Below are 27,746 nucleotides of genomic sequence, written 5' to 3'. Positions count from 1 at the left end.
TAAACGAAGACTCATGGCTCATGCGAGGCCGTATCCAATCACGACACATTCGAGCAAGAAGATACTATTGTTATATTTTGATAAATAATAATGATAATAATATTTCACAATCTTATTGTACATGTCCAACCGGACGGTACTTAGGATATGCCAGGCATGAGGGATTCGTAGCTCCTGCCTTGTTCCTTAACGATTTGTTGGTAGACGATGAATGATTATATAAGGTAAATGAGTTTCATTATAATATTGTCATCATCAGATTTTCTAAACCCCACATGTTATTTTCTTTATTAATTGTTACATTTTTTTTGTAAAACTTACCTACTTGTGTAACCTGTAATGTATCATTTTGTAACCTGTGATTAGAGGTATTAAATAAACAAAGGAAACATGATAGTATTTCATTTCATTCATTATTTTTTAAGATTTCCTTTTATTTTTTTAACGGAAAATCCACATTGCCTTGATAACATATTAGTCTGGTGTTCAGAACGGACTACAAATAAAGACAAGCGCCATATCAATCATTGTTCTAGAACATCGGTTCTTAACCGGTGGTCCGCGGCCCACTGGTGGGCCTCGGAGGCATTCCAAGTGGGCCGCGAAGCCATCTCTGACGATGACCCCCTAAGTTTTTATTTCTATATCTATGGTCCTCGTAAACCGCGCGGCGCGAAACGCGATCATCGGTGCACGAGAGCGGGGATGGCGGACGCGGCCGGCGGGGCGCGACGCGGGCGGGAGCGGCGCTGCGGGCAGGAGCGGCGGTGCGCGCGGGCGCGGGGGGCGCGGTTTTCTGATCGTCACTTGTCACTTGATCGTCGCAGATTTATTAATGCTAATGAGCGCATAAAAAATTCCTTGGTGATACCTATTGAATACTTCAGTTGTTTGTATATTTTTTTATATTGGACAAAGCAAAATATCCTTAGTCTACGAAGGGAGTTACAAAAAGTAACTACTCCAGATACTACGTAGGCTAGGTAAGTAAAGTGAATAGGTACTTATTATTTTGTTTGGTATATTTCGCATATAATTAGCTATTGCGCGTAGTATTTTAACTTTATTTTCGTCACATTGTAAATCTGGTAAGATTCTTATTGTGTAAGTACCGTGTACAAAGTTTTAAATAATAGGGTATATGCGCATGATTCAAATAACGATAATTTTTTTTTCATATAATCTCTTTTCCTTTAGATTTATAAATCTATCAATAATTTTCAATATAATTTTGTTTTGAATAAGAAAATAATTATTGCAAAATGCACAAAATAAGCGGGAAATTCAAATTAGTTGAAACGCATTGCTATTGGTCAGAGTAGTTTGTGACGTCAAAGTCTATAATAACAAATATCAACAAGTGCTATTGTTGAATGCTTGCAACGAAATTCAGTTTTTTTGTGATTTTGAGTTGATATTGAAGTGATATTGTTTCGTAAAAGAGTGGCAGGAAAGTCACAGGAAATGACTGATATTGGTTACGTCAAGGCACAATCGGACAATCTTCCAAAAATTGATGTGTTTATGATGACCGCGTATTTCACATCAAATTCGGATTTTACGTCTACTGAAATAAAAGGAGTGAAAGCAGCAAGGTAATTACACAATAAATATTATATTTATTTGGTTTTCGACGCCTTCTTTGGATAATTTTTACCTATAAGTAAATAGAAATAGCCTGGAAATAACATAACCTTAAAATGCGAATGGGAGAACATTTTAAGGTTATTTATTGTATTGTGTGAAAAACATATTATCTGAAGCTGAGGCTGCTTTGTATCATTAACTTGACACTTTGCTTGAGTATAAGTGGCGTGCCTTGCACTCCCTCAAGTTCTCATAAGTACATAGGCTGAGGCTTATGTCCACGGTTGGACATAGGGCTCAGCCTTTGTCCAGCACTGGACTAACACGGGATGATGGTGATGATGATGACTGCTTGAACTGCTAGCGATCACTGCACTTTCATTAAGTACTTTATGGTATCAAAATACCTTATTAGATGAAAACGCTTTTCCGGTAAAACCAAAACTCGATTGTATGTACCTATTTCTATATTGTTTTATTTTTTATAGATCTGCACGAGAAACATATGGAGATTCTGCAGTTGGATATGTACAAGTGAAACAGGAGGGTAATATATGCACTGTGAAGGCTCGAATAACTCCAGAACACAATGTCCGACAGAAGTGTTATTCTGTAACACTTGTGTGTGATGAGGCTGAAGAAACTGTTTTATCAGTACAATGTGAAGACTGTGCAGCTCACAAGGGTAGGTAACAGTATTTATTTTTTGTTTATTATGTGAATTTTGTGTTAAGTACTATTGTGTTTAGATGTTAGAGCAAAAATTTTTTGAATCATTGTTATTGAATACCAACCTACATAAAGAATATTATTTTACAGGAGGGTGTAAACATGCCATTGCCTTTTTAGCCTGGGTACATAGACGCAGTGAAGAGCCACCTTCCACCAGTATTGAATGCTTTTTTTTTTTTTTTTTTTTTTTTTACATTTAATGGGTCGACGTTTGACCGCTATCTCACCTGATGGTAAGTGATGATGCGGCCTACGGTGGAGCACGTCTGCCCATAAGCAACCTATTCACTCGGGCCTTGAAGACACCCAGGTTATACCCATCAGGAAACACAGACTCCGGCAAGGAGTTCCACTCCCTAGCAGTTCGCACAAGGAAGCTTGAAGCGAAGCGCTTCGTGCGAGTGGGTGGGATATCTACCATGAAGCGGTGACGCCTCGCCGATTGTCTTGTGGTTCGATGATGAAAAGGACTAGGGGGAATCAAGTTGTGCAATTCCCCCGCACACTCTCCGAAATGTATCCGGTAAAAAACGGAAAGGCTTGCGACCTTGCGCCTGTGTTCAAGGCTTTGAAGCCGGGCCTCCACAAGCGCATCATCGTTGATGAGCTTCTTGGCACGCCTTTCAATGTGTTCGAGCGCATCCAGCTGGTATTCAGCCGAGCCGTCCCAAAGGTGAGAACAGTACTCCATACATGACCGAACCTGCGCTTGGTACAGGCTCAGCAGTTGTTTTGGTGTGAAGTACCGTCTCACCTTCGAGAGGATACCCAACTTCCTACCAGCCAGATGCGCCTTCGACTCTATATAAGAGCCGAAGTTTAGCGTTGGCGATAGAGTTACGCCAAGAAGCTCTAGATGATCCGATATTGGAACGGATACATTTCGGAAAGTAGGAGCCAGCGGAAATTGACTCCGTTTGGCAGAGAATAGACACGCCTGGGTTTTGGTAGCGTTGAACCTGACCAAGTTGGCGTCACCCCAATCGGAGACCGCCTTCAAGGACGAGTTCAACCGTTCGACCATGGATTCTCTTAGAGACTGGATCTGTGTTCCGCTAGTCCGCGCATCGGACACATACCTTTCAACAACTGTGCAGTAGTTGCAATATCGCGTCACACACACAGTTGCATCTACTACACGGACAACTGTGATGACGCGATAAGTAAACTAATCAGAAGGGCTGCTGAAGAGAGCGACCATGGGATTGTGGACTACAACCTGAAAATGGCCATCAAACACAGAGACGCGGCAGTTGTGGGGGCGCTTTTGGGTGAGAAATGTTCCTTGGACTAAAATAAAAAATTATATGGCGGGGGTAATGTGTATGCGGAAAGCGTAAATAAGTACATAACTGCTATATACATAATTATATAATTGTTAACTCCTTGACTTCTGTAAGCTCTGTTGAAGTCAGCCCACCCGACAGGGTTTGAGGCGTCATGCACACATAAATGTCCTACAGTCGGTGGCGCTGTGTGTTGGGTTGTTCCGTTCCCAACAAAATGGTTGACCGGATCAATTGCTGACACACACGTCATACTCGTGAACGAGTGCCTTCTGCTGGGACAGGTCGGCTCTCCCAGCGCGCCGGTGGACTGACTTGGCAGAGCCGCCGGTAAATTTAATTTAGTGGAAAAAAAAAAAACAAACAAATATGTTAATCGTAAGTATTTTTGTAGTTATAATTGAAAATAGTTGTGGTTAATTGTAGTGTGTAAGGTAGATACCATATTGATAAAATTTAGTGTAAAAAGAAAAACAAATTGTATGACAAGGGCACGGACCAAGAGTCCGTGGAGAACAAATGTAAATAAACATATAAAAAAAAAAAAAAAAACAACTGTGCTGTCATCTGCATACCCAAAGATACCGGGCTTAAGCAGGTCGTTGATGTGCAGCAAAAAGAACGTTGCTGAAAGTACTGACCCCTGAGGGACTCCGGCGTTGATACCAAATTGGTCAGACGAGCAGCCATCTATGACTACTCGAATTGACCGATCCCTCAGGAAGTCTGCAATCCATCTGCACAGATCAGCGGGAAGTCCATATGCAGGAAGCTTGCCGATAAGGCTGTCGTACCAAACCCTGTCAAAGGCCTTCGATATATCGAGAGAGACCGCTATTGCCTCCCCGTGCTTCTCGATGGCCTCGCTCCAAATGTGGGTGGCATACGCAAGAAGGTCCCCAGTGGATCGGTTGCGGCGAAACCCATACTGCTGATCGCTGAGGAGGTCGTTACCTTCAAGGTATGCCAGGAGCCTGTTGTTAAGTACACGTTCCATACTCTTACAGAGTATGGACGTGACCGAGATTGGTCGGTAATTGTTAGGGTCGGCACGACTACCTTTTTTGGGCACAGGCTGCACGTTGGCCAGCTTCCATGCAACCGGCACTTGACCAGTCTCCAAGGAAAGTCGAAACAGGCGTGTCAGGATTGGAGACAACTCAGGCGCACAGGTTTTTAAAAACCACGGCCGGGATTCCGTCGGGGCCACTGGCCTTGTTCACGTCGAGATTACGCAACGTCTTATACACCTCCTTCTGTCGGATGCGAATTTTCGACATTTTCGTCTCGCATACGTTATTTAGAGAAGGAGGTATAGCGCCACCAGTATCAAGACGTGAAGATTCCGCAAATAGAGAAGCAAACAGGTTTGCCTTCTCTACCGCGGTGTGTGCCAGCGTCCCGTTAGGCCCCAGGAGAGGTGGGAGTGAAGGGCGGCAGAAGTTCGATTCAACCGCCTTGGCCAGGGACCAGAATGCTTTACTACCCGCTGGGTAAGAAGCCAGTTTGTTCCCTATTCGGCCAATGTGGTTGAACCGGGCCATCCGTAATGCCTTTTTGCATGACTTGGCAGCCCTGTTATAGGCTCTCTTCCTCTGAAGAGTGTCGTCAGCCTTACGACGCCTGGCATCCGCCCATGCCAAGTATGCCGCATGCTTTCGCGCTTCAGCACGTCTGCAGTCGGCATCGAACCATGGACGAGTCCCACCGAAAGATGTCGCGTCCGAGAATGGAATGTAGTATTCCATGCCCTGACGCAACACCCCTGTTATGGCATCCGCACAAGCTGACGGGTCCTCAGTAGAGAAGCAGACAGGCCGCCAAGGATAGGATGCAAAAAGGATCGCATCCCATCCCAATCTGCTGACTTGTACCGCCACATCCGCCGAGATCCTCTGGGACAAGGATCCGGTGGGGAGTACGTGGATACGGATTTCACCAGACAGTGGTCAGAGCTACCCAAGGGTGAAGATACTGACACCGAGTAGCTGTCTGGATCAGTTGTCAGCAGAAGGTCTAGGCAGTTGGCAGTGTGCGAGTCGACATCGGGCACCCTTGTGGCCTCCTGGACCAGCTGGGTCAGGCCAAGCGTTAGCGCAAGCTTACGCATTTCCCTCCCAGCATGGTCAGTGCACTGGTATGGGAACAGCCACTCCTGGTGATGGGCGTTAAAGTCCCCCAGTAACACCAACTGGGCCGAAGGGTACCTCTGCCGAGCCGCATCCGCCGTCTCCACAAGGTGCTGCGCTAATCTGGTCGTCTCCAAATCTCCGCTGTGCGACCGGTAGACACAGGCATAGAGGATTTTCTCTATGCCTGTGTCCACCAGTATCCACAAGGTTGAAAAACTGGGGTCCTCAAAGTTTCGGAGACGCCGGTAACAGACGCCGTCTTGGACGTATAGGCATACGCCTGCACGGGGAACGAAATTGTGCTCCAGAGAAAAGCCTGGGTAGTTCAGGTATGATACGTCCGACGGACATCTGATCTGGGTCTCCGAGAGAAACAAGAGCGTTGGGTTCTCAGTCTCCAGATGGTGATGGACCGCATTGAGATTTGAGTGCAAGCCTCGGATGTTGGAGAGGTGCACTTTGAGGGAGAGGAGTGCAGCCGCTGTTGAACCCTTTTCTTAGCTCTCGTTTTCATTATCGTAAATAAGTTGCTGAGAGGATGGCAGTGAAATGTTCCCCCACACAGGCGACCCCAGACGCGCACTGCAGTTAGCCACATCAATGGGAGGCCAGCCTGGAGACTGCGGGGACGCCCGAGCCCCCCCACGTAAATCCATCGGGCCCTCTCTTCCGGTCGCCAACCGGCACGATGGCGTATACGTGGGATTTTTCGCTAGATGGCGGGGCAGCCTTTCACGTGTGGCTAGCACGCTAATTGGGCCCCCAACTATCTGCGGTCGGCCAGCGGTGCACCGTGCCACTGATCCCGCTACCCTCCGCGACTGGCCACCCGATGCAGCCACACCAGCGCGCGCCAGATCGGTCTACCCATAGTGAAACAAACATTTCGACCCATCCTCTCGTGCGGCGTCACCGAGCATCGTGGCGGAACACGGCTAGGCCGCTTGGCGACACGGTTTTGCTCGGTGGGTGGTTATAATGCCGTCGGCCGAAACCTACCACCTGAGTGTCACCTGTTTAGCACCACCCAGAGGCCACGTGTAGGGGTTCAGTTTTTTAAGGGTGCTCTCCTACGGACGAGGGTGACTCAGCCTCCAAAATGCTACTGGAAAAAGTCAAAATTGTCATCAGTGGGCACAAGTCTTAAATTTATTAAGGCGAAGGATATGTGTGACATACCCAAGAAGCAGCCACAACCTGTATGCGATGCTAATATAGCACAGGCTTCAACTTCTAGCGGGGAAAGTTTCTTGTCTCTTTTAATAAAATATAGTAAAGAAGTTGGTGACACAGACAATCAACTGACGAAATATTATAATGAACCCAGCGATATTGAAAAACTATCCATTCATTATTTGGTTAGTATGGTGCAGGAGGACAAACCAAAGACCCCTCAAGAGTTTATTGACTATTGTAAGAAACAAATGCATACAAAAATGTGTAATGAAGCTGCACAAGCAACCATAAATCAAAGAGACTGTCCTTTATGGTATGAGCTGCGGTATGCAAGAATTACCGCTTCAAAAGCGTATGAAGCAGCCCATTGCAAAAGTTTTGAAGGGTCCTTAACGGAAACTATTATGGGAGCATCAAAATTACGTGACACGGATGCCATGAAAAGAGGCAGAGAGTTAGAGAGTGAAGTCATTAAAGTGGTGCAAAAAATTAAGAAAATAAAAATAAAAAAATGTGGAATCATATTAAGCCCTTTATATCCCATTATGGGTGCTTCCCCTGATGGTGAAACTGATGATTACAGTATTGAAATTAAATGCCCTTCATCTGAAAAATCAGTTTGCCAGTATATAAAAAATAATGAAGTATCTGCGAAATGCATGGCACAGGTGCAGTTGCAAATGCACTTATCACAAAAAAATAAGGCATTATTCTGCGTTGCTCACACTGATTTTGAGAAATCGAAAAATGTAACTATTGTTGAAGTGGATTATAATAAAGAAATGTGTGAAAGATTAATACACAAGTAGGTTGAAATTGGGGTTTCTGGATCAGAGGAGATCCAGAAACCCCCAATTTTCACTATCATTCATTTAATTGAAAAGAATGATCTAGTGGCTCCTATATTTATCTATTCATTTTAATATGCATGTCCAGAAACACCCAATTTACCCTACTATTTACTGTATTCAAAAATAGGTACTATGTACTCATATTCAATCACTCGTCACAAACGTGTCATCAAATATGTAACAAAATAGCGGACTACTTCATGCCCTTTGTTTACTTTAACGATAAGCATGTTGTATGACATCACTCATCATTCATTCGATGCACTTCCTGATATGGTTTTCATTGTATTCACTTAGCCAATACGTTTGATTCGATCATCTGTTCGAGAAATAAACCATGAACTGTGGGAATTACTATATAATCGACCTTTAAGGAATAAAACAAGAAAATATTTATTTCAAAAATTTATTAGTTACTTAGAGTGTTTATACTACATTGTCTATACGCCATTTATTTAAACAGAAAACATTTTTTAATGCACATACTGAATCATGATTAATACAGCTATACAGATCATGAGAGTTTTCATATTCTTTATATAAGTTTAATAAACTAGGACAACCTTTATCTTCTAAGTTATTAACATTAGTACTATTTACAATGTTTCTTAACCATGACACTTTTTCTGAACCTTTGACATAAACACATTTATCTCTTAAAATATTTATAACCAAATTCTGATAATTTGAGTAAGGCACAATTCCTTCATTCCAGTGTATCTTTCTATTGCGCTCAATCCAACTTACTTGTCGCCGTTCTTGTTTAGTCAAATTGTAAAATGGAAATGGAGGTTTTATTAGAAATACCTGTATTTTTTTATCGCATAATATCGCAATCTCCTTTATTATAAATTCATTAGCTTCTGTTTTGAAACCTTGAACATCTACAATTGCAGTCATGATAGCCTGCGCACAATGTTACTTAACGGTTTGTATTCCACAAGTCGATCGTTAATAATTAAACAGTAGGCAGTTGTGTTATCTGGTATTAATGTTGAACATTCAAATTCCAACCTTACGTCTACCGGACCTGTTTTTAAACAGTCATTTTGCCTTGAACAATCTATAATAAAAAGTGGTGCTTTTTCTTTAAAATCTTTCAGATCAAGCAAGGGATCGATTGGGCTGCTATAATACGACTGACGAAATTTCACATACATTTCATATAATATACTGTACTTGTTTTCAGAAAACTTTAAACCTAAAGGTTCATAAGGGTAATATTGAGAATTCAAAAATAGCGTTACATTTGTCACATCACAATGATCAAATACTGAGCTGTCTTTTGATTTATTACTTTTTCTATTAGTCTGCAAGCAAAAAATTACATACCGGGGCTTTTCTAATTGAGAAGCAGTTTTTACTGACCAAGAATGCTTTGTGGTTTTAGGTAGTAAAGGATACTCATATAAATCCCAATTTCTAAAAGCCATCTGAATAGGTTTATCTCTTTCTAAATGCTTTAAAAGTGTTAAACGTTCTCTATCTGAAACTTTTATATGTGGTACTCTCCACTGAACCCTTTGTATATCTATTTGAAGCTGGACGTTTTCATCAGTAAGAATAATACTATTTAAGTTAGAATTACTCCTATTCAATATAAGTTCGTGTTTACAATTTATTACAATTTTATTATAATCCTCTGCAAACCCTAAAATCTTATTTAATGGCACCACAACGCTAAAATGCCCATCACTTTGGAACCCGTTTAAATTCCAACCCCACAATGCAGCAACTTTACTTTCTGCTTCATTTAATGAGATGTATGACTTTATTGTTGATGTTATTCCGGAATTTTTTATACGATCTATTTCAATTCCATTCATTTCGTATCTGATGTCTTGAAACAAATACATAACAGGGTTATTAGTGAACGTAACAGTTTTCTTGCTCGGATGCCCATCCTTACCGAACAGCTTTGCCTGGCCTTCGATGTAGATTGAACTGGCTGATGGTAGCACGTATATGTCTTGCTGATGTATGGGGATTCTGATTTCATCGTTTTCTCTAAAGCTGTTATTGTAGGGATTGTATGAATGGACTTCATAGCTTTCGATTGAACTATCAAAGTGTGGTAAATCAGTAATCTGTAGTATACTCATACTTTAAACCCTAAAGCTTTAAGAAAATCTTTATTTGATTTAGTCAATTTCTTCACGTTTTTCTTACGTCTGTGCACCTTAACGGTTGTTGACGGAATAGGACGTTTTATTTTCACTGGAGGGTTTTTATTATATACTATCATTTTGCTTTTCTTAAATGAAGACGTAATTGAATATGTTCTTCACCAAAGTCAATGCAGTAACCAAACTGATCTACGATCCTGACAGATATGGATGAAATTATATTTTTGTTCACTGGGAAGTAAATAACGTTCTGAGGTATTTCTGTGTAGCTGCGACCTGGAGCAGTATCAGATATAAATTCATGAATAAAATGAGTCGGTAATCCGTTGTAATATGAACCGTGCACAAGATCACATTCGATTCTGATTACAGCTGTTAAACTGTTGTTATTAACGGGCACGTTTGGTCTTTTTTTATTACTGAAAAGTATAGTAAACCGCACTCGTATTGATCAGATAAATGAAGAGGTGGTTGAAAATACGAGACCAGTTCTGATTTATTTCCAGAGATTGTAATCGTAGTAGACATGCTTGCATACTGAACTCTTTTATATGATCCTGTTTATTTTATTTCTTGATTATACCAAAAATTCTTTAAAAAATTTAAACATAGATGTCCACAATTGAAGGGGTGATCACGTTGTATATTTTCATAATTATATTGTATGTTGGAACCAACATATTTTATGAATTCCTTCGGAGGTTTTAGATTTCCATAGCTGTCAAAATACTCAACATAATCATTATATTTTGCATAGGCTACCCAATGAGAACCAGGATTTTTAGAACTATCTAAATTAATAACTCCACATTCTTTTTTATTAGGATATTTAGGGAGCTCATCTCTCATAAAGACACCTCTAAAATAAGGAATTCTATTTCCGTACTTTAAAATGTCAAAGTTAGTTAAGGCCCGTTTGGGTAGCCGATTTATTAGTTTTTTCTTTTGATACAAAAATTCCAAGTCCGCCTTTATGTGGTTTAAGGTGTAGTCCTTTCCCAATACATAGAGCTTCCATTTTTTCATTGTGTCTCTTCGATTCTTCATACAGCTTTTTAGCCATTTTGAATTCATTTATGGTTTTAGCAATACCAGCTGCACCGCCTGCTAAAGCCCCCGCCGCTGATAATCCCGCAAAAATAGGAATCAAAGGTAGTACTCCGCCAGTTTTTGGAATAGGAATAATACGAGGGAGCTTAATCGATGAATCATCAGCTAATTCTCTGGTAGCGGCAATAGCTAATTCTATAGCCATTTTCTTGGTCTTAGGTTTTAATTTTTTTATGTGTCTTTTTGCTTTTGTAATAACAGATTTTAATTTACTTTTTAACCCTTTTCCAGGTATAATTTTTGGAGAATACTTTTTGTTCAAACCAGAACCAGTTTTAATTTTTGCTAACATAGCCTTACTTACTAAGCGAGCTGCGAGTTTTTCACCTATATTGGCATCGGAAGCAACAGCTCGCTCTCTTGCCATTTTTAACAAAATTAAATCAGCTTTATGTCGATCCTTTAAGTTTGATGATTTGTGATATGCAATATCGTGATCTTTGCAATATTCGTCCAACTTATTTATACCTTTATCTCCTTGTGTAAGTCTTTTTATTAATTTAGTACCAGGACCACAGTAATTATATCCTGGTAAATGTAATTCAAATGGTATATTATTAATAAGCCAATTGAGAAGACTACTCTCTCCAAAACACATTATAAGACTGATGATTCTGCTTTGAATACTGTAATAAATAGTTACGTGATTCGAGTTTTATAATATTACATTCGATTTATCAATCCAACTGCTTTCAGCTGAAGATAGACCTAACCATTTTACTAAAACCCTGTTACCTTTTCTTCTAAGAACTTTCTCGACTAGATATACATTGGGATGTTTTGTTTTTTGAAGTTCTTGTGTATAAAATGCACCTAAAATAGGCTGACCTCTGATAGTATCTTCGATTAAGTAAGTTATAGGAGTTGTATTTTGTATTTTACGAATTTTAAATATTTCTGTTGACCAGTTGGGAGTATAACCTTTTTCAAATGTTCCTTTGTATTTACTGATACGTACATAATCACCTACTTTGTACTTGCTTTTTAAATTATCATTTTTTAACAATTTTATATACCTTTCTAATATCAGTTTTTTATTAATATTGTTCACATTAGCAGGGATTTCATTAATAGTGCGATGGTGAGTGTGATTGTATTTGTAAATAACATCATTGAGGGTATTATTTACCCAATTGTAATTGCCTTTTAAACTAAATTCTTTATAGACTTTCGATTTCAATGTTCTGATAAATCGTTCAACTATTGAAGCCTTTTTTGTTGAGAAAGTTGAATAATGGTTAATATGATACGATTTCATAAGCTTCTGAAATTTGTTATTATAAAATTCTGCTCCATTATCTGTTTGCAGATTTTTAGGAACACGTCCTTTATCTAACAAAGTTTTGAAAGAGTTACACATATCTTCTTTGGTTTTACTTCTCATAGGAAAGGCCCAAGCATATTTCGAAAATGTATCAATGACAGCAAGAATATATCTGTAATTTTTATTTTCTTTTGAAATTGATTGCATATCAATTAAGTCTGCTTGCCACAAGTCGTCTATATCTTTCATGATAACACGTCTTCGTGGATAGTTCACCCTCGCATTTTTATGAATTTCGTTTACCACGTCAGCTTTACTCATGTTCACAATTTAGTATATTTGCCTTGAATTCAGCTAAAATACTGAATAAAAAGCATGTTAATATGACTATTTATTATTTAATTATGCCAGCTTCTTTTAATTCTTCGATTATTGATAAAATTTCATTATCATGGTTTGTATTACCGGCATCTCGCGAAGCAATTAATAGTTTCAATCTGTCAACCAGTTCGTTAGGATCATCCCAATATACCAAGTCAGTGTTATTTTTGTATTTCTTTAGGGTTGGTAAGCTTCTTCCAAATTTAGTGACAACATTATTGTTTAACGTTTCAGAAAACAATGGTTTGATTATTTCACGATATTTTATACCTTTATCGCCTCTTATTTGCCCATTGGGATTAAAATCTCTCTTATGTGCATTTGTATAATGCAACATATCTTTATAGACAAGTTTATCTTTGCTCGATATTAGTTTCAAATCAGGTTTTCTTCGAAGTAAAAGTTCTTTTAAACCAGGGGTTAAATTGTAGCTTTTGTCACCAATTTTAATTAAAACGACATTGTCATCATTCACACTATCTATTTTAGAAAATGAAACTATTGAATTACCCATTAGTAATTTTTTGTTTGCACTCCTTATTCCAAATGGTATATTTACCCCATCATAAATATCATGGATATCACGACCCTCTAATGATATTTCTAAATCATCCACTAATTCCGTCTGGGGAGACTTTTTAACGATCTGTATAGGATTCGGTTGTGGATCGTAGCATTCTTCAAACTTCGTTGATGAACTAGTATTAATGTCATCCAATTCCATGTCTTCAAAATTAGAGTGTGTATTTTCAAAAGTTTGTATTTTCTCTATTGTCTTATTCGAATCAACAAGGGTTTTAAGGGGATCTGTGACAGGTTTTAACATTTTATCAAGTGACAAATTCATTGAGTGTTCCTGGTTTTTCATTTGTTTTATTTTATTCTTTATGGAGTCTACAGACTTCATTAATTCTATTTTAATATTTTTCTCCATGTTATATTATATATAACAACTACGTTCAGCTAAAGAACAAGTTATACTGAATTTGATTTGGCATGTTAATTACTTATATGTAAAACAGTCAGTCAAATTTAAAAAATATATCAAAATTCTGTCGGTATCTTCCATTATTTAGTGACGATTCTTTATTAATAAGTAGAAAATTATAAGGTTTACTCCAAACAGTTCGACAAATATTCTTGAATTCTTTCCACTGTAAATCAGAACTAACATGCTCTTCATAAATGTGTTTTAAATTCACATCATCTTGCTTGAATATAATAAGAAAATTAACATTGTCACGTAATAATTGTTTTGGAATTTTTGAATAGGTTTGAGATAAATAGAAACAATCTATTTGTTTATGCCTACCCATACAAAAATAATTGCGGATATTTACTTGATTTTCGCATGCAACATCATCGAAAATAAATACAGAATTCGTTAATGCTTCACTCGGAGAAATTACATCTTTATCATCACTGAATTCGTAGAAGTTAATCTGCGGTACTCTTTTTAAAACTTCAGTCAAGAAACGGTATTTTGGTTGAAAAGTAGTTTTACAGTAAAGATAAAGGTTTCTAAATTTGAGCCCATTTTGATGCAGTAGTAAACTAATCATAACATTCGTTTTACCACAGTTTGATGGACCACACATTATACAGCGAATGGTATTCGGTAATAAAGCGCTATGTCTGATATGGTGAACGGAGTCATTTAATCTTATATTATTAACACTGAGGGATATGGGTTGCTTGATCAACTTCATCTTACCTATTAATTCAAAAACTACTTAACAGACACATATATACTTGTTTTATTTTGTTATATTAAGTCAAACAGGTGTTGAGTACAAGATTCTCATTGCAAAATGATGATTGTTATAGGTTTCAGGATTTATATAAGTCTGTAGGAAATAAAAGTCAAATATAAACCAAATGTATAGTTTATTAGGCAAATCTTATCTTTATTTAAGATACAACTATATATTTTGAATCATAGCAGTATACATTGTATAATACAAAATTTCTAGCATATGTAATCACAATGACCCCAAGGTAATGTATCTATTTGATTTGGTTGAACTAATCTTTTATCATCTATTCTATTTAAAATTACTTTATTAACTGCCTGTGAATACAGTACATGTTTGCTTGATTTAATCATATTCATCTTACATTTAAAAGTAATATTCTTAAATAAAACTTTCTTATAGTTAGATATTTTTAAACTTTTTGTAATTGGCCTTGATACACCTTTAGCTTTATTAATCTGTGTTTTCAGTGATTTAATACAATACAGTTTTGCTCTCAATCCAATAAATTCGGTTATTACATCACCACCTAATTCATCTTTAAACAAGCCGGGAATTTTATCGTTTAACTTTCGTATACAATAAGGATTATTAATGTCAAAATTACTAGTATCAAATTTCAATATATTATCATTCAAATCTTTATAAAAGTTTTGTGTATGTATTAAGTATAATAAACTGTCAGTATCGGTATAACACAGTTTTGCATTGTCACCGTACTTTTTTTTAATAAAGTCATAATGGAAATTATACATATGTTGTTTAGCATATTCCAGTACGGCAAAGCCAACATATATGGGTCTATCTAAAACAAGTTTTTCAGGATCCAATTGAATTGCAAGAAAATCTTCACTAAAAACACTAATACTTTTTAAGTTTGGTTTTGCAATTAGTTTCTCAGCACATAATGTTTTATTTGTTCTATTCTTATTATCATTCCACTTAGTCACCAGTTTAACATCAACCTGTTTTCGTTTATTTTCAATAGTTTTTCCAAATATTGAATTATTCAAAAGTTTAAAGAAATCTCTTTCAAATGATGTTTTAGCTGATTGACGTAATTGAGTATTTAAGTCTATATATTTTTTTAAAAAGTTTTCTTGTTTAAATTGGAGTATCCGATGAATTTTTTTTAAAATAAGTCCATGTCTAATACATTCTTTTAAATATATATAATGTATAACATAGTTGTACTTGTCATACAAGTTCGCGATTAACTTTTCTGTTTTCCCTCCTATGGGTATGAACTTTTCCGGAGCGAAAGGCAAATCTTTGTGTAAATTATGTAAATTATCTGGATACATCATGTCAACTTCTAAAATGTAACCGTACTCAGCATCGTCAGGAATATCAAACAAACAAAAATTGGCCATTTCGAAACTTGTCATGAATTTAAAATCTGATATAGGTAATTTTTTAGTCATTGCATATCCATAAAGATTGTTACAGTCAAGATATACTAAATATGACGACGGTCTAGAATCATCAAAATGAGGGAGGTAAATGTTATTGGCTTTAGCATATCGGTGAGAGCACTGTGCTAGTCCACCACGTATTCCTTTTTCTATCATCTTATAAATTTCTAAATCATGAATCAACTCGAGTTGAACACCCGTGTAAAGGAGCATGGCGTCCCAACTTAAACCAGGTGAACTTACATAGTGTGCAGGATCGAGATTATAATGCTGTAGACATATTTTTCTAAAATTTTCAAATATATCGCATAATAATAATACGTCACTTTTTAAATATAAATCAGTATATTCACCAAGACTACTAATATTAAAGTAATTCCAAACGGTTTGCGCATGTTCATACTCGCTATCAGTTATATGTTTCATTTGCAAACTATTGTAAAAACAATGTTTTGGTGGAAGTTGTGTCTCATTATATTTCTGCCATGAATCAATATATTCATATGGATATATACCCTTCCTTCGTATTAACTCGAATTTTTTGTCATCAGGAAAATGTGATTTTAAATTTAAGAAATCACTGTCTGTTAAACTTTTACTCAGATTATCGAGACTTGTGCTAAGAAACTGGAATGAATCTATGAATTTAATTTGCAAAGGTTTATAACATTTATCAGTTTCAATAATTTTTGTAAAGGATAAATATTTTTCTTTTGTTTTTGGAATTATTTTTATTTCACCATCATATTTAGACAATTCCTTGATAAATATATGGGAATCATAGCCAGATAAATTATGAAATATGACAGGTATGAATGGACAGACTTTATAAATTAAATTACAGTGTGAGTGAGCTGCACCTCTATATTCTGATGTAATATGATCATGATCTTGCACTTTGTCATCAAATAATAAATTTTTACAAATATGACATCTACTTGCACTACGATAATTATTCATTTGTTCTGGAGTCATAGGTTTCATAGCTTTTTTAGTAATCAAAACCTTATGTATTGATTTTGTTTCTTCAATTAATTTTTTGACAAACACTTGTACACAGTCTGTCCCTGTGTAAGTAACAAATTTATTTAAACTAGTGTCATGTGAACAACATACATAATATGCAAAACATGAAGGCAGGTGTAATTTATTTTTTATAGTATTTTTATTAGTATTTTCTTCATCATAATTGCATAATAGACTTTCAAAATCCGCGTATATAACAAAATTGATTTTTTGCTGTCTCTCAAAATGCTTAAATTGTAACGTGCTGTTTTTGTCTGGTAATAATGTTATAATTTTAGAACAGGCATGAGAGTGGAATTTCATTTCACTAGTAAAAAATTGCAAACATGTCTCACATAAATACATTCGACCTTTATGACGGGAAACTTGACGTCTCACTAAGCGTAAAAGATCTTTGATCAAACAATAATGAGCTCTGTCATTTTTCTCGAAATACAATAAATTAATATGCTTATCTTTCTTAAAATTTGTCACATAAAGAGGACCAGTTACAGTGTAATGTTGATCCAATCCGTAAATATTAATACTTAAATTACTGTTATTCTTTTCAAACAACCTGATGTCTTTGGCGGATGGTGGGAATGACATCCCTTTTATATTAAATATCGAATTAAAATGCGGATAAGAGCTTGTCCTAAATAATTATTGACTGCAAGTAAGTATATAATATTCATGGGGTTGAAGGACGAAAATATATAGCTTTCGTATTTTTAATAACTTTCTTAAAATTTGACATTGTTTTTTATATTAAATATCGACTAAGGAAATAAAATCCTGCTAAGATGCTCCATAAAAAACAATATTCATCGTTATTGTAGACATTTATACAGCTCTTCGTATTTTTAATAACAACGGGTAGTTCTATATAAGATCCACCTCTCATGGGAGAATACTTATTTATATTTATTTCTAAATGACTTAGTGATGTGAATGACCATCCCGATTCACAGTGCTCAAATTCAGTTAATTTCATCTTAAAAGTTTCTCTCATATTTAAATAAATCTGATCAAAATCAGTACTCTTATAAATAACTTCGTATTTTGTATTAAATGACTTCAGCTGCTGCTCACCTGATTTAGGTAAAACAAAGTAAGCAAACAGCTCAAAGTTAACTTTAATACATGTATGTTTTAATAATGATAACTCAATTAATTTATAAACATCGTCTCGTTTTCCATCTAAGAACGCCTCCGGCAGGAGGTACTCGTCTTCTATAGATGGGTTTAAGCGATATGTCATTATTCTGTTTTTAAATGCTGTAGCTATTATATCAATATGTTCAAACTTTGACTTTATCAAACAATTCGATTTATGGATATTAGTTCGTTTATGATATCTGAATTCAGGTTTCGGTATCTCTGTTTTACATTTATCACAATACATATAACTTGATGGTGAATCAGTAGAGGGTGATTTCACTGAAAAGAAAAATGATACATACTATAAGATATACATACATTTAATTAAACAAAACTACATTTAAAATACATAGTTGTCTTAGGTTAATTAGTAAATACAGTTTAATGATTATACAGGTCCATATAAATGATTAATTGAGAGTTATGATTACGTACTTCATTATCTATTCTTTATTATACAGCTGTTTAATTCTACTGGTACGAGCTTATAAAAGTAGGTGTACGGTTTTTAAATTCTTTCCTTGTCTCCTTTATGAATGCATTTAAATGCCTCCAGGACTCGGTGTCCGAATTAGTTTTATTTTTGATAGTTATAACGGAGTGCCGCCATCGATTGACTGGTGGTACCCGCTCGATTTCGTCACTATTATAAACTTTTAGCTCAATATAAAAAGCCCCAGTTTTCTCTTCATCAATTTGTCGTGAGAAACCGTTAGCTAGCCTACGCGTAACATAGGAATAGATAGGTGGTGCTTTTTTACCGACGCTGTGATCCAGTTCGTCATCGTCGCTATCCGTGCCGAAGAGATCACGCACCGTAGCTCTCGACTTAGTCTTCTTACTAGCGGTAGGCTGGCTACCCGATGCCTTCTCTGCAGTCTTCCGCTTCTTTTTACTGGTCTTGACTGGGACTGGAGCGTCAACTATTGACTCATCTGAAGACGGGAACAACTGATCGGCCATTTGCGTGGACCTGAAAGTAAAGTAAAGTTTATTAAATAAACAGTATTAGTATTTTATTATTAAGTGGATAAATAATTGTTTTGTATGTTTTATTATATTACTCAATTAATGAATGATTGAATAGTAGAATGATCGAGTAGTAGAATAATCGAATAGTAGAATGATTGGACAATAGCGTAATTGTATAATAGATAATAAGGTTATGTAAACCAAGGTTACTTACATCTTGTAGATCTGGTAGATACTGGTAATCTCGTAGGTAGTCAGTGATTCTACTAGCCCTTGTAGAAATGTATTGCAATCGAACTTCAACTGCTACCCTCTTAAATAGTGGTAAATCTACGTCATATTATCCCAAATATGAAAAATGGCACGTGTAATCAAAATGCTGTGTCAGTTGACTGCATCCAAATACGATAGTTTACATTGTCTTCAATATTGTAATACTACACGGTTACAAGTCACAAAATAGATAAGTATAGAAGGCCAGCTCCCTATATTGAGCAATAATGCAACGAACATAAAAGCGAAGCGCGGGCACTGGCTCACGACTTGCCATGGATCCATGCAACTGATGTACGTACCCATCTATGTTTACATGCATCTGTCGTCACTCGTTGTATGGAGCCAACCTTCTGTGCCTATCTCTTTTGTGGTTACAATAAGTTTAGCTTACTGTAAAAATTTTTACCCGACTGCGTCAAGCAAAAGACAGTGATGTTTTCATAAACTTTTATTTTAAGAGAGAATAGAATATTTATGGATATATATATATATATATATATATATATATATTTATATTTTAATATAAAATACTTTTTTATAGAAGTACTGATTCATCAATAATTTTAAATCTTTTTGAAGGTGTAAACCACACCACATAAGATTAAGTGAATCGATATATATCGATTCACTCAATCTTGTATTCGATCCCAGCAGATAGATGTACCGACACTTCTTTATAAGTAAATTAATAACTAATAAAAATATTACCTTCTTTTTTCAGGTGATATAAAAATTATAACTATGAAAAATGTTTAATAATAGCGGGCAAAGCCAGGCGTAACAATAGTATATCGATATTGCTATTTCGTTTTGATGTTTTGATCCATCCCTTAAAAAGAATTACAACTTACATTGCAAAGTTGTTGGGCACGTGTTGAGATGTTTTCAATTTCATCACACCATTTTCGTATAGGATGTAATACCTAGCAAAAACGTACGATTTTGAACTCTATAGATTACAATTAAATTATATATAAAGAGAAAAATTATTTAAGCTGTCTTTATCGTGTAATATCGGTAAGTTTTAATATTATTTCTCAGTATTTTATCCAACAATTAAAAAACATTACCAACATTATTATCAGACGGTACAATCATTATTTAATATGTCTAGTACATAAGTCAATATTTATTTCTACATAACACTATGTTTTAATCATAGTTGTTTTTATTTTTATTTATCTTTTTATTATATATAAAAATTATAACTTTGAAAAATGTTTAATAATAGCGGGCAAAGCCAGGCGTAACAATAGTATATCGATATTGCTATTTTGTTTTGATGTTTTGATCCATCCCTTAAAAAGAATTACAACTTACATTGCAAAGTTGTTGGGCACGTGTTGAGATGTTTTCAATTTCATCACACCATTTTCGTATAGAATGTAATACCTAGCAAAAACGTACGATTTTGAACTCTATAGATTACAATTAAATTATATATAAAGAGAAAAATCGATAAACACACCTGACTGTTGCAGCTGTCTTTATCGTGTAATATCGGTAAGTTTTAATATTATTTCTCAGTATTTTATCCAACAATTAAAAAACATTACCAACATTATTATCAGACGGTACAATCATTATTTAATATGTCTAGTACATAAGTCAATATTTATTTCTACATAACACTATGTTTTAATCATAGTTGTTTTTATTTTTATTTATCTTTTTGAGATAAAATAATAGTAAATGAAATATTAATTTAGAGTGTTTTTTTTTTTCTAGGTATTTAACAAAGTCTAGACGTAGAATTGAATATGTCACGCTCACCTTCCTACAGTCCTGTTTTAGATAACATTGACCAACAACGTAACGTAAGTATCTAAACGACTATCGATGTTAACAATGAATTCTATTTAATAACGCAATTAAAATCATGCATATTTTTATTTCAGAATTTGATAGAGAGCTCAGATCCAGTTTTTAATCCATTTTACTATGCTCAAGACCGAGAGAGCTGGTACGCCGAAGTGTCGGCACAGGCATGTGAGGAGAGTAGACAGCAAGAAATAGAAAAGGAAAAATTAAAGAAGAAAAAAAATAAATCAAAATCTTTTAAAAACAAATCCTTTGTCATGCGTAAAGAGTCCGGGACCGTTCGCCGAATAATAAAAATAATTGTACATGATGTGGATGGTCGTCATATGGACGAAATAGACAGTGATCCAGATAGTGCAAGCGTCAATATACAATATTTAGTGCGAAGCGATATTGATGAAATCATGAGTTCAACTGAGTATTTAGTTACTAAAATAGTTAAAAAGTTAAGTTCAACTTCATGTAATTGATATTTAAAATATAATCATTCTAAATATTATTTGCTTTTTATTTCTACGTCATAAAATTTTAAGTAAATAGATCATTCCTGTAGAAGTAGATAGGGTGCTATACCTTGATAAGGTCTAACTTATCAAGACATACATATATACATACATACATCATTTTACATACCAAGCTATATCTGTGTAACCGTGTTTATATTTTACTAATAGAAAACTATACTTAGTTATACTTGTTTCGAATCAGGACCAAACCCAGGACCTCCCTAGTTTTAATAATGATATTTGTGTACCTTGTTTGTGGAAATGACATAAATAAGTTATCGCATCACTGACGTATATCGTAAGCTTTATATAAGACGACATCGGAGAACGTATAACCGCATTCAATTATTTGCACTGCAATGTGCTGAATAGATGATATTGAATTATCGAATACACAATTGAATACTGAATGGATAAGTTGTATTAGCACAGATACACACTTGCTCATTACACGTATACAGGTGCGTCGCAGAATACATACCTTAATATTAATTTCATGAATAATTAAATCATTGCACCTATTTTCGAATATATGAATGATGGTTGAAATTGAGTGTTTCTGGATCTAATCTCGGAACCCCTACTTTCGAATATGTGAATGATAGTTGAAATTGGGTGTTTCTGGATCCCATCTGATCCAGAAACCCCAATTTCAACCTACTTACATAAATGTACTATTTTTTGGGCCAATGCCATTTTTCCTGTAATATTTAAATAAGTAGAAATAAAACAAAAATTAAATAAATCTACTTTTTTATTAAAAAATCTTGCATATTTATTAAACCACAGGCTATTATAATAATGTCCATCTATAACAGGGACTAAATGGTGGTCAACACATGCATGAGGAAGTAAAATATGAAATTCTCTTAGTCTACTTATGACGCGTTCAACATGAATTCTCAATGCAGCAATTCGTTTTGCCTGCTTTACTTCTTCTTTGGTACAAGCGGTAGCCGTACTAACAGAAGGGGGCCGTATAAGAGTACAATTCTTTTTAATTAACAAGTGGGATATGTCTTTGAAGCCCCTGTCTGCCATAATTGCAGTACCAGGTTGTAAATAGTTAAGAAAACTACAGTCTTCCACTATCATCACATCTGTTGCCCTGCCTCCGTAGCCATCAGAGATAAAAGTGACCAAGCCATCAGGGGTACAAGAAATTAAATACTTCAAAGTATTACACTTTTTGTACTGCGACCAAGTTAGTGACTGGTAGACTGCATTCGTTGGCTTTTCAATTTGTATTTCTAGGCAATCTATTATAGAAATAACATTAGAATACCTGGCCCTGAATGCTATAGGTAATTTTTTAAAAACCTTAGCAGATGTTTGCCATGCAATAAGTTCCTTCATCTTCATTGCCAATACAGGTACACTTTTTTAAAAATTCTGCTTATTGTACTCTGCGTATATCCAAATTGCATTGCTAAGATACTGACAGACTCATTTAATTTTATTTTCTTTAAAGTAATTAAAATATCTACGGTGGGTAGAGGTATGTTATCACTTAATAGTTTTATTAAATAGTATGACTTTTTTGGTAAACCTATCAACATTTTAGGTTCCATTTCAATCGATACTAAAGTACAAGTACGCATTTGACTTTTAAATTGTGCTTCAGTATATGAATCAGCCTCTTCAGCCCAACTGCATTGTGATGAACTTATATCTGGTTCGGAAGATAATGATGATAGCACAGTAACTTGAGCAGAAGAGACTGATTCAATACTATCACTATCTCTGCAGAGTACTCTTTTTGCAGATGTATGAGTTATTTTTAAAGGGGAAGTTGAAATGGTTTTTTTTGATATTTTAAATGGAGATGTCGCAGTGTTTTTTTCTTGGCACAAAAATTAATATTAACACCTTTACTTCGGTAATAGTTTTTACTATTCACTTGAACAGCTTTATCGACATATATTCTGTTCTCAGTAGATAATGAAGCACTGCAACCAGCTTCACAAAGGTTTTTCATTTCTATATTCTCTGCGTATATCTGAGATGAAGATGTACTTGCTTCTTCATGATCAACTTGCGATGATACAGTTAGAGTGCTGACACTTTGTTTAGCAGGCACAGCAGATAAAGCTTCTTCAATTATTTCTAAGTGTCTTCTCTTTTTGTAAGCTTGCCTCTCCAATGACGGCTGTGGTGTAGTATTCTTTTGACACTGAAATTTGTGAGGAAGGATGCCTTTCTTCAATCGTAATACAGTTTTCTGTTTTTCCTGTATATTCATTATTTTGTACTGAATATAATTAGCTGTGTCTTCTTCTAACTAAAACAAACAATAAAAAGTTTATAAGTAAATTAGAAATGGATTTATGATGTCTAAAATGTTTAAAATAAATAAATCAAACAGCATTTTTAAAATAAATATTAGTTTGCAGTATGCTGTACTTGTTATATCAGTCTGAAATTCATGGGATATTTAACTAGTAAGTCTAATCTTGTTACTTATGCTTACAGATCTGTGATTCTGTGACATTTTTTCGAGTTAGGTTGTAAATGTTGTGTGTGATGAATAGAGGTTATAATGCGGGCAAAGCTAAACAAACAAAAAAAGTGTTCTGAAAGAAAAATTACTTACGTCAAAATGATCTTCACAACAATATAAACAAGTTGATGGAGATATCATGTCCCTTTTCATGATTTTGCACCACTTTCTCCTTACGTCCTCACCTCTCGGGACAAGAAAAAATACTTTATTTGGTGCATTTCTATTTGTATTTTTACACTTGGGCACGATACAATATTTAAAAGTCGGTTTACTATCCTGTTGCATTATGTAATTGAAGTGAATTCACGTAAAACACGAAATATATACAAATTATGACCCAAAACACTTTGCAGTTTCAACTGTTATTATAGACTTTGACGTCACGCGAGCGCGCCAAAATGACGGTCGTTTAAAATGCAGTTACGAATCTATTATTTTAAAACTGCTTTTTTTACCCGAATTCCTTTTTTTTTTTGGTGCTGGTTTTTTTTAACATTTATATAATGATGTAAATTACCATTTAAAAACATTTAAAAAATACATGCATATACCCTATTATCATAAAAAGGAAAATCTTTAGGTATTTTTGTAGGTTAAGTTAGGTTTGAATGAACAATTAAAAAGAGTCATATTTGACTTGTTTTGTTTGTGTGTTGGTAGGTAGGTTTGTTTGTTCGAATTTAAATCATACAACTTTTTAATTGAGGCTTATTTCACTGCTTTGACAATGCATTTTATTTGAAAATTGGCACAATACAGGTAAGTGACGTTCCGCGTGAAAAACAGGTTTTAGTTTCCGAGTTATTTAATGTTTTGTGATGAAAGTAATAGGTAATAATAAAATTCTATAATCTCATAGTGTTATTTCATATTCTGCAGTAGTAATTATCTCAAAATTTATTAAATTGCAACAACGCAGATTTTAGTGCCGTTTTGAGTTGGCACATTAAGATGTGCCAACTCAAATAAAAAAATCTTTCTTACTGAAGTTATTTCGAAAAATAATATCTTTGTAATAAAGTACATAACGTAGGTACGAAGATAGTTTTTGTTTGTTATTGTCAAAAAATCGCACTTTTTGTCCCGCCCGTATTAAGATTGAAACTTCGGTTTCAGAAAAATGCCACCGAAAAGAAAATACGATGACAACTATATTAAGCTGGGCTTTACTTCAATAGAAGTTAATGGAGAAACTAGACCGCAGTGCGTTTTATGCGCAGTTGTTCTTTCCAATGAAGCTTTAAAGCCGAATAAGTTGGAACGTCATATGAAGACCGTGCATCCGAAGTTTTGTGACCGTCCGCGAGAATTCTTTGAAGGCAAACTAGCAAATCTTAAAAAAATGAAAATTGGACCCAGTGGAACAAGTTACGCAACGTCGGAAAAGACATTATCTGCATCATTCGAAGTTTCAAAATTGATTGCCAAATCGAAAAAAGCACACACAATCGGCGAGTCTTTAATAAAGCCCTGTATGCTCAAAGTTGCAGAAGAGCTTTTAGGCGCGGAAGCGGTAAAGAAAATTCGTGAAATACCGCTTTCTAATGACACAGTTAAGTCGCGCATTCTAAAAATGTCAAATGATATTGAAGACCAAGTTATTGACAAGATTAAAAACAGCCCTTATTTTGCATTACAATGCGATGAGTCTACCGATGTTTCGCAATGCTGTCAATTACTTGTATTTATTCGATTTTTGGAGGACGATAATAAGTTTATAGAAGAATTATTATTTTCTCAGGAGCTTGAAACAACGTCTCAAGGTGCAGATGTTATGCATGCAATAAGTCAATATATTGAGAAACATGGACTTATGTGGGAAAGGCTTGCCGGGCTTTGTACTGACGGTGCTCCTGCTATGCTTGGTTCTCGCTCTGGACTTGCTACATTGGTAAAAACCAAAAATCCATCCGCAATTACGACGCACTGCGTTATTCACCGTCAAGCATTAGCTGCCAAAACGCTCCCGGAATATTTTACCTTGGCTCTGAAGACAGCTATAAAAGTAGTTAACTATATTAAGAAGAGCGCACTCAATACTCGTCTATTCAAGCAGTTGTGTTCTGACATGAACTCTGAACACGAAACTCTGCTTTTTCACACAGAAGTTCGCTGGCTTTCAAAAGGAAACATGCTGGCTAGGTTGTATGAACTAAGAGAGGAAGTCAAAATATTCTTAACTAACAAGGAAAATAAAGAGTTGCTAGATCAGTTCTGTGATCCCAAATATGAAATACGTTTTGCTTATCTGGTCGACTTTTTTGCACAAATAAATAAATTGAACCTGCAACTGCAAGGATCAGGAAATTTGAAGTTGCAAGGCATGAGCAACATATTTGCATATGAAGATAAAATTAGGGCGTTTATTGCTAAAATAGAGCTATGGACCAATAAGGTCGAAAAAAATAACTTTTCTGCGTTTGATACGCTCAACCAAATCATTAACAGACAAGGCGCAGACATTAAAGAAGAAATTCAGAAGAATATTATGCTCCATTTGACTACTTTAAAAAGTGAGTTCAATCGCTATTTTCCTGAATGTGAGGACAAAAGTATTCAAAAACTGATTAGGAATCCTTTCATTGTTAACGTTTCCGAAGTCGCTGATGAAATTCAAGAAGAGGTGATTGAATTGCAGCATGACACGAATTTGAAAGATACCTTCGAATCAGGAGTAAATATTGAAGATTTTTGGACTCAAAAAGCATTATCTTTCCCGAAGGTTCGAGACATTGCAATCCGTTACCTAACTTTATTTTCATCCACATATCTATGCGAGCAGGGGTTTTCGACGCTTCTAATTATTAAAAACAAGCATCGGAACCGGTTAGACGCCTCTGCCGACATGCGATTGGCGATCAGTAACACGGAACCGAGAATACAGAAGTTAGTTAAGAATATGCAACCACAAAAATCTCATTAAATTTTAAGTTTCCGAGTTTTCCAGAATAAATACCGAGTACTAAATTGTATTAGTTTTCTTTATCACATAACCTTTAATTTCGATATTTTAGTATAGTTTAGAATTAGATAGCTATTAGGTAAACCACCTAGGTGGGCCGCGGCAAAGCAAACATTTGGTGAAATGGGCCGTCATGACAAAAAGGTTAAGAACCACTGTTCTAGAAGATAGTACCTTACCAACGACATATCACACATCACTATTGGACCGGGTACCAGATTCCATACAAAGATTTGCATCATCCTTTTTATGAAATTGCAATTGAAGGGCACTAAGAGACCAAGAGGAAGACGATACACCACAAATGAAAAAATAATGGCCTTGTCCATCTATAAACAAAGTCCGAAATCATATAATCTTTTGAAGAAAATGTTTATATTACCGTCAAAACGTTGTTTGCAAAAAGTTCTCAGTTCATTCCGCATGAAACCAGGCATTAATGCTGAAATACACACACCGGCAAAATTAGGGGAACACAAAAAAAAGGCGATGATTTTTCAATTATTAGCGTTTTATAAATGTTTTTTCGATTCATTTGGGCTAGGATATTCAAAATAAATATGACACAATAGAAACTAGGGTTAAACACGATTTATTTATGGATAATTACAAAAATAAATTAACTGTAAGACTTTTAGGAAGAATTTTTTTATTAATCGATACACCACAAATGAAAAAATAATGGCCTTGTCCATCTATAAACAAAGTCCGAAATCATATAATCTT

At 35.4% G+C, this 27,746-nt stretch overlaps 1 protein-coding gene and 1 long non-coding RNA gene across 3 annotated transcripts; one reads left to right on the top strand and one right to left on the bottom strand.

Annotated features, from left to right (window-relative positions):
* Positions 1-776: 776 nt before the first annotated feature.
* Positions 777-27,456, top strand: LOC118277417 (SCAN domain-containing protein 3). Its single transcript, XM_050696299.1, has 2 exons — positions 777-983; positions 25,175-27,456. Exon 2 carries the CDS (start codon positions 25,179-25,181, stop codon positions 26,979-26,981), a length of 1,803 nt encoding a protein of 600 aa, XP_050552256.1. The 5' UTR covers positions 777-983; positions 25,175-25,178; the 3' UTR covers positions 26,982-27,456.
* LOC118267534 (uncharacterized) lies at positions 17,618-25,144 on the bottom strand. Of its 2 annotated transcripts, XR_007705685.1 has the most exons (4): positions 24,149-25,144; positions 19,167-23,836; positions 18,742-18,953; positions 17,618-18,259 (listed from the first exon to the last, which is right to left on the bottom strand). It is a non-coding gene; the product is annotated as an uncharacterized LOC118267534 (long non-coding RNA). The 2 variants fall into 2 exon arrangements; XR_007705684.1 differs by lacking the exon at positions 17,618-18,259 and having other exon boundaries at positions 18,285-18,953.
* Positions 27,457-27,746: the final 290 nt, after the last annotated feature.

This window comes from Spodoptera frugiperda, chromosome 10 (genome assembly GCF_023101765.2).
Source record: "Spodoptera frugiperda isolate SF20-4 chromosome 10, AGI-APGP_CSIRO_Sfru_2.0, whole genome shotgun sequence".
Classification (NCBI taxonomy): domain Eukaryota; kingdom Metazoa; phylum Arthropoda; class Insecta; order Lepidoptera; family Noctuidae; genus Spodoptera; species Spodoptera frugiperda.
The sequence above is the reverse complement of the archived record's forward strand: the minus strand, read 5'-3'. Positions and strand labels throughout refer to the sequence as shown.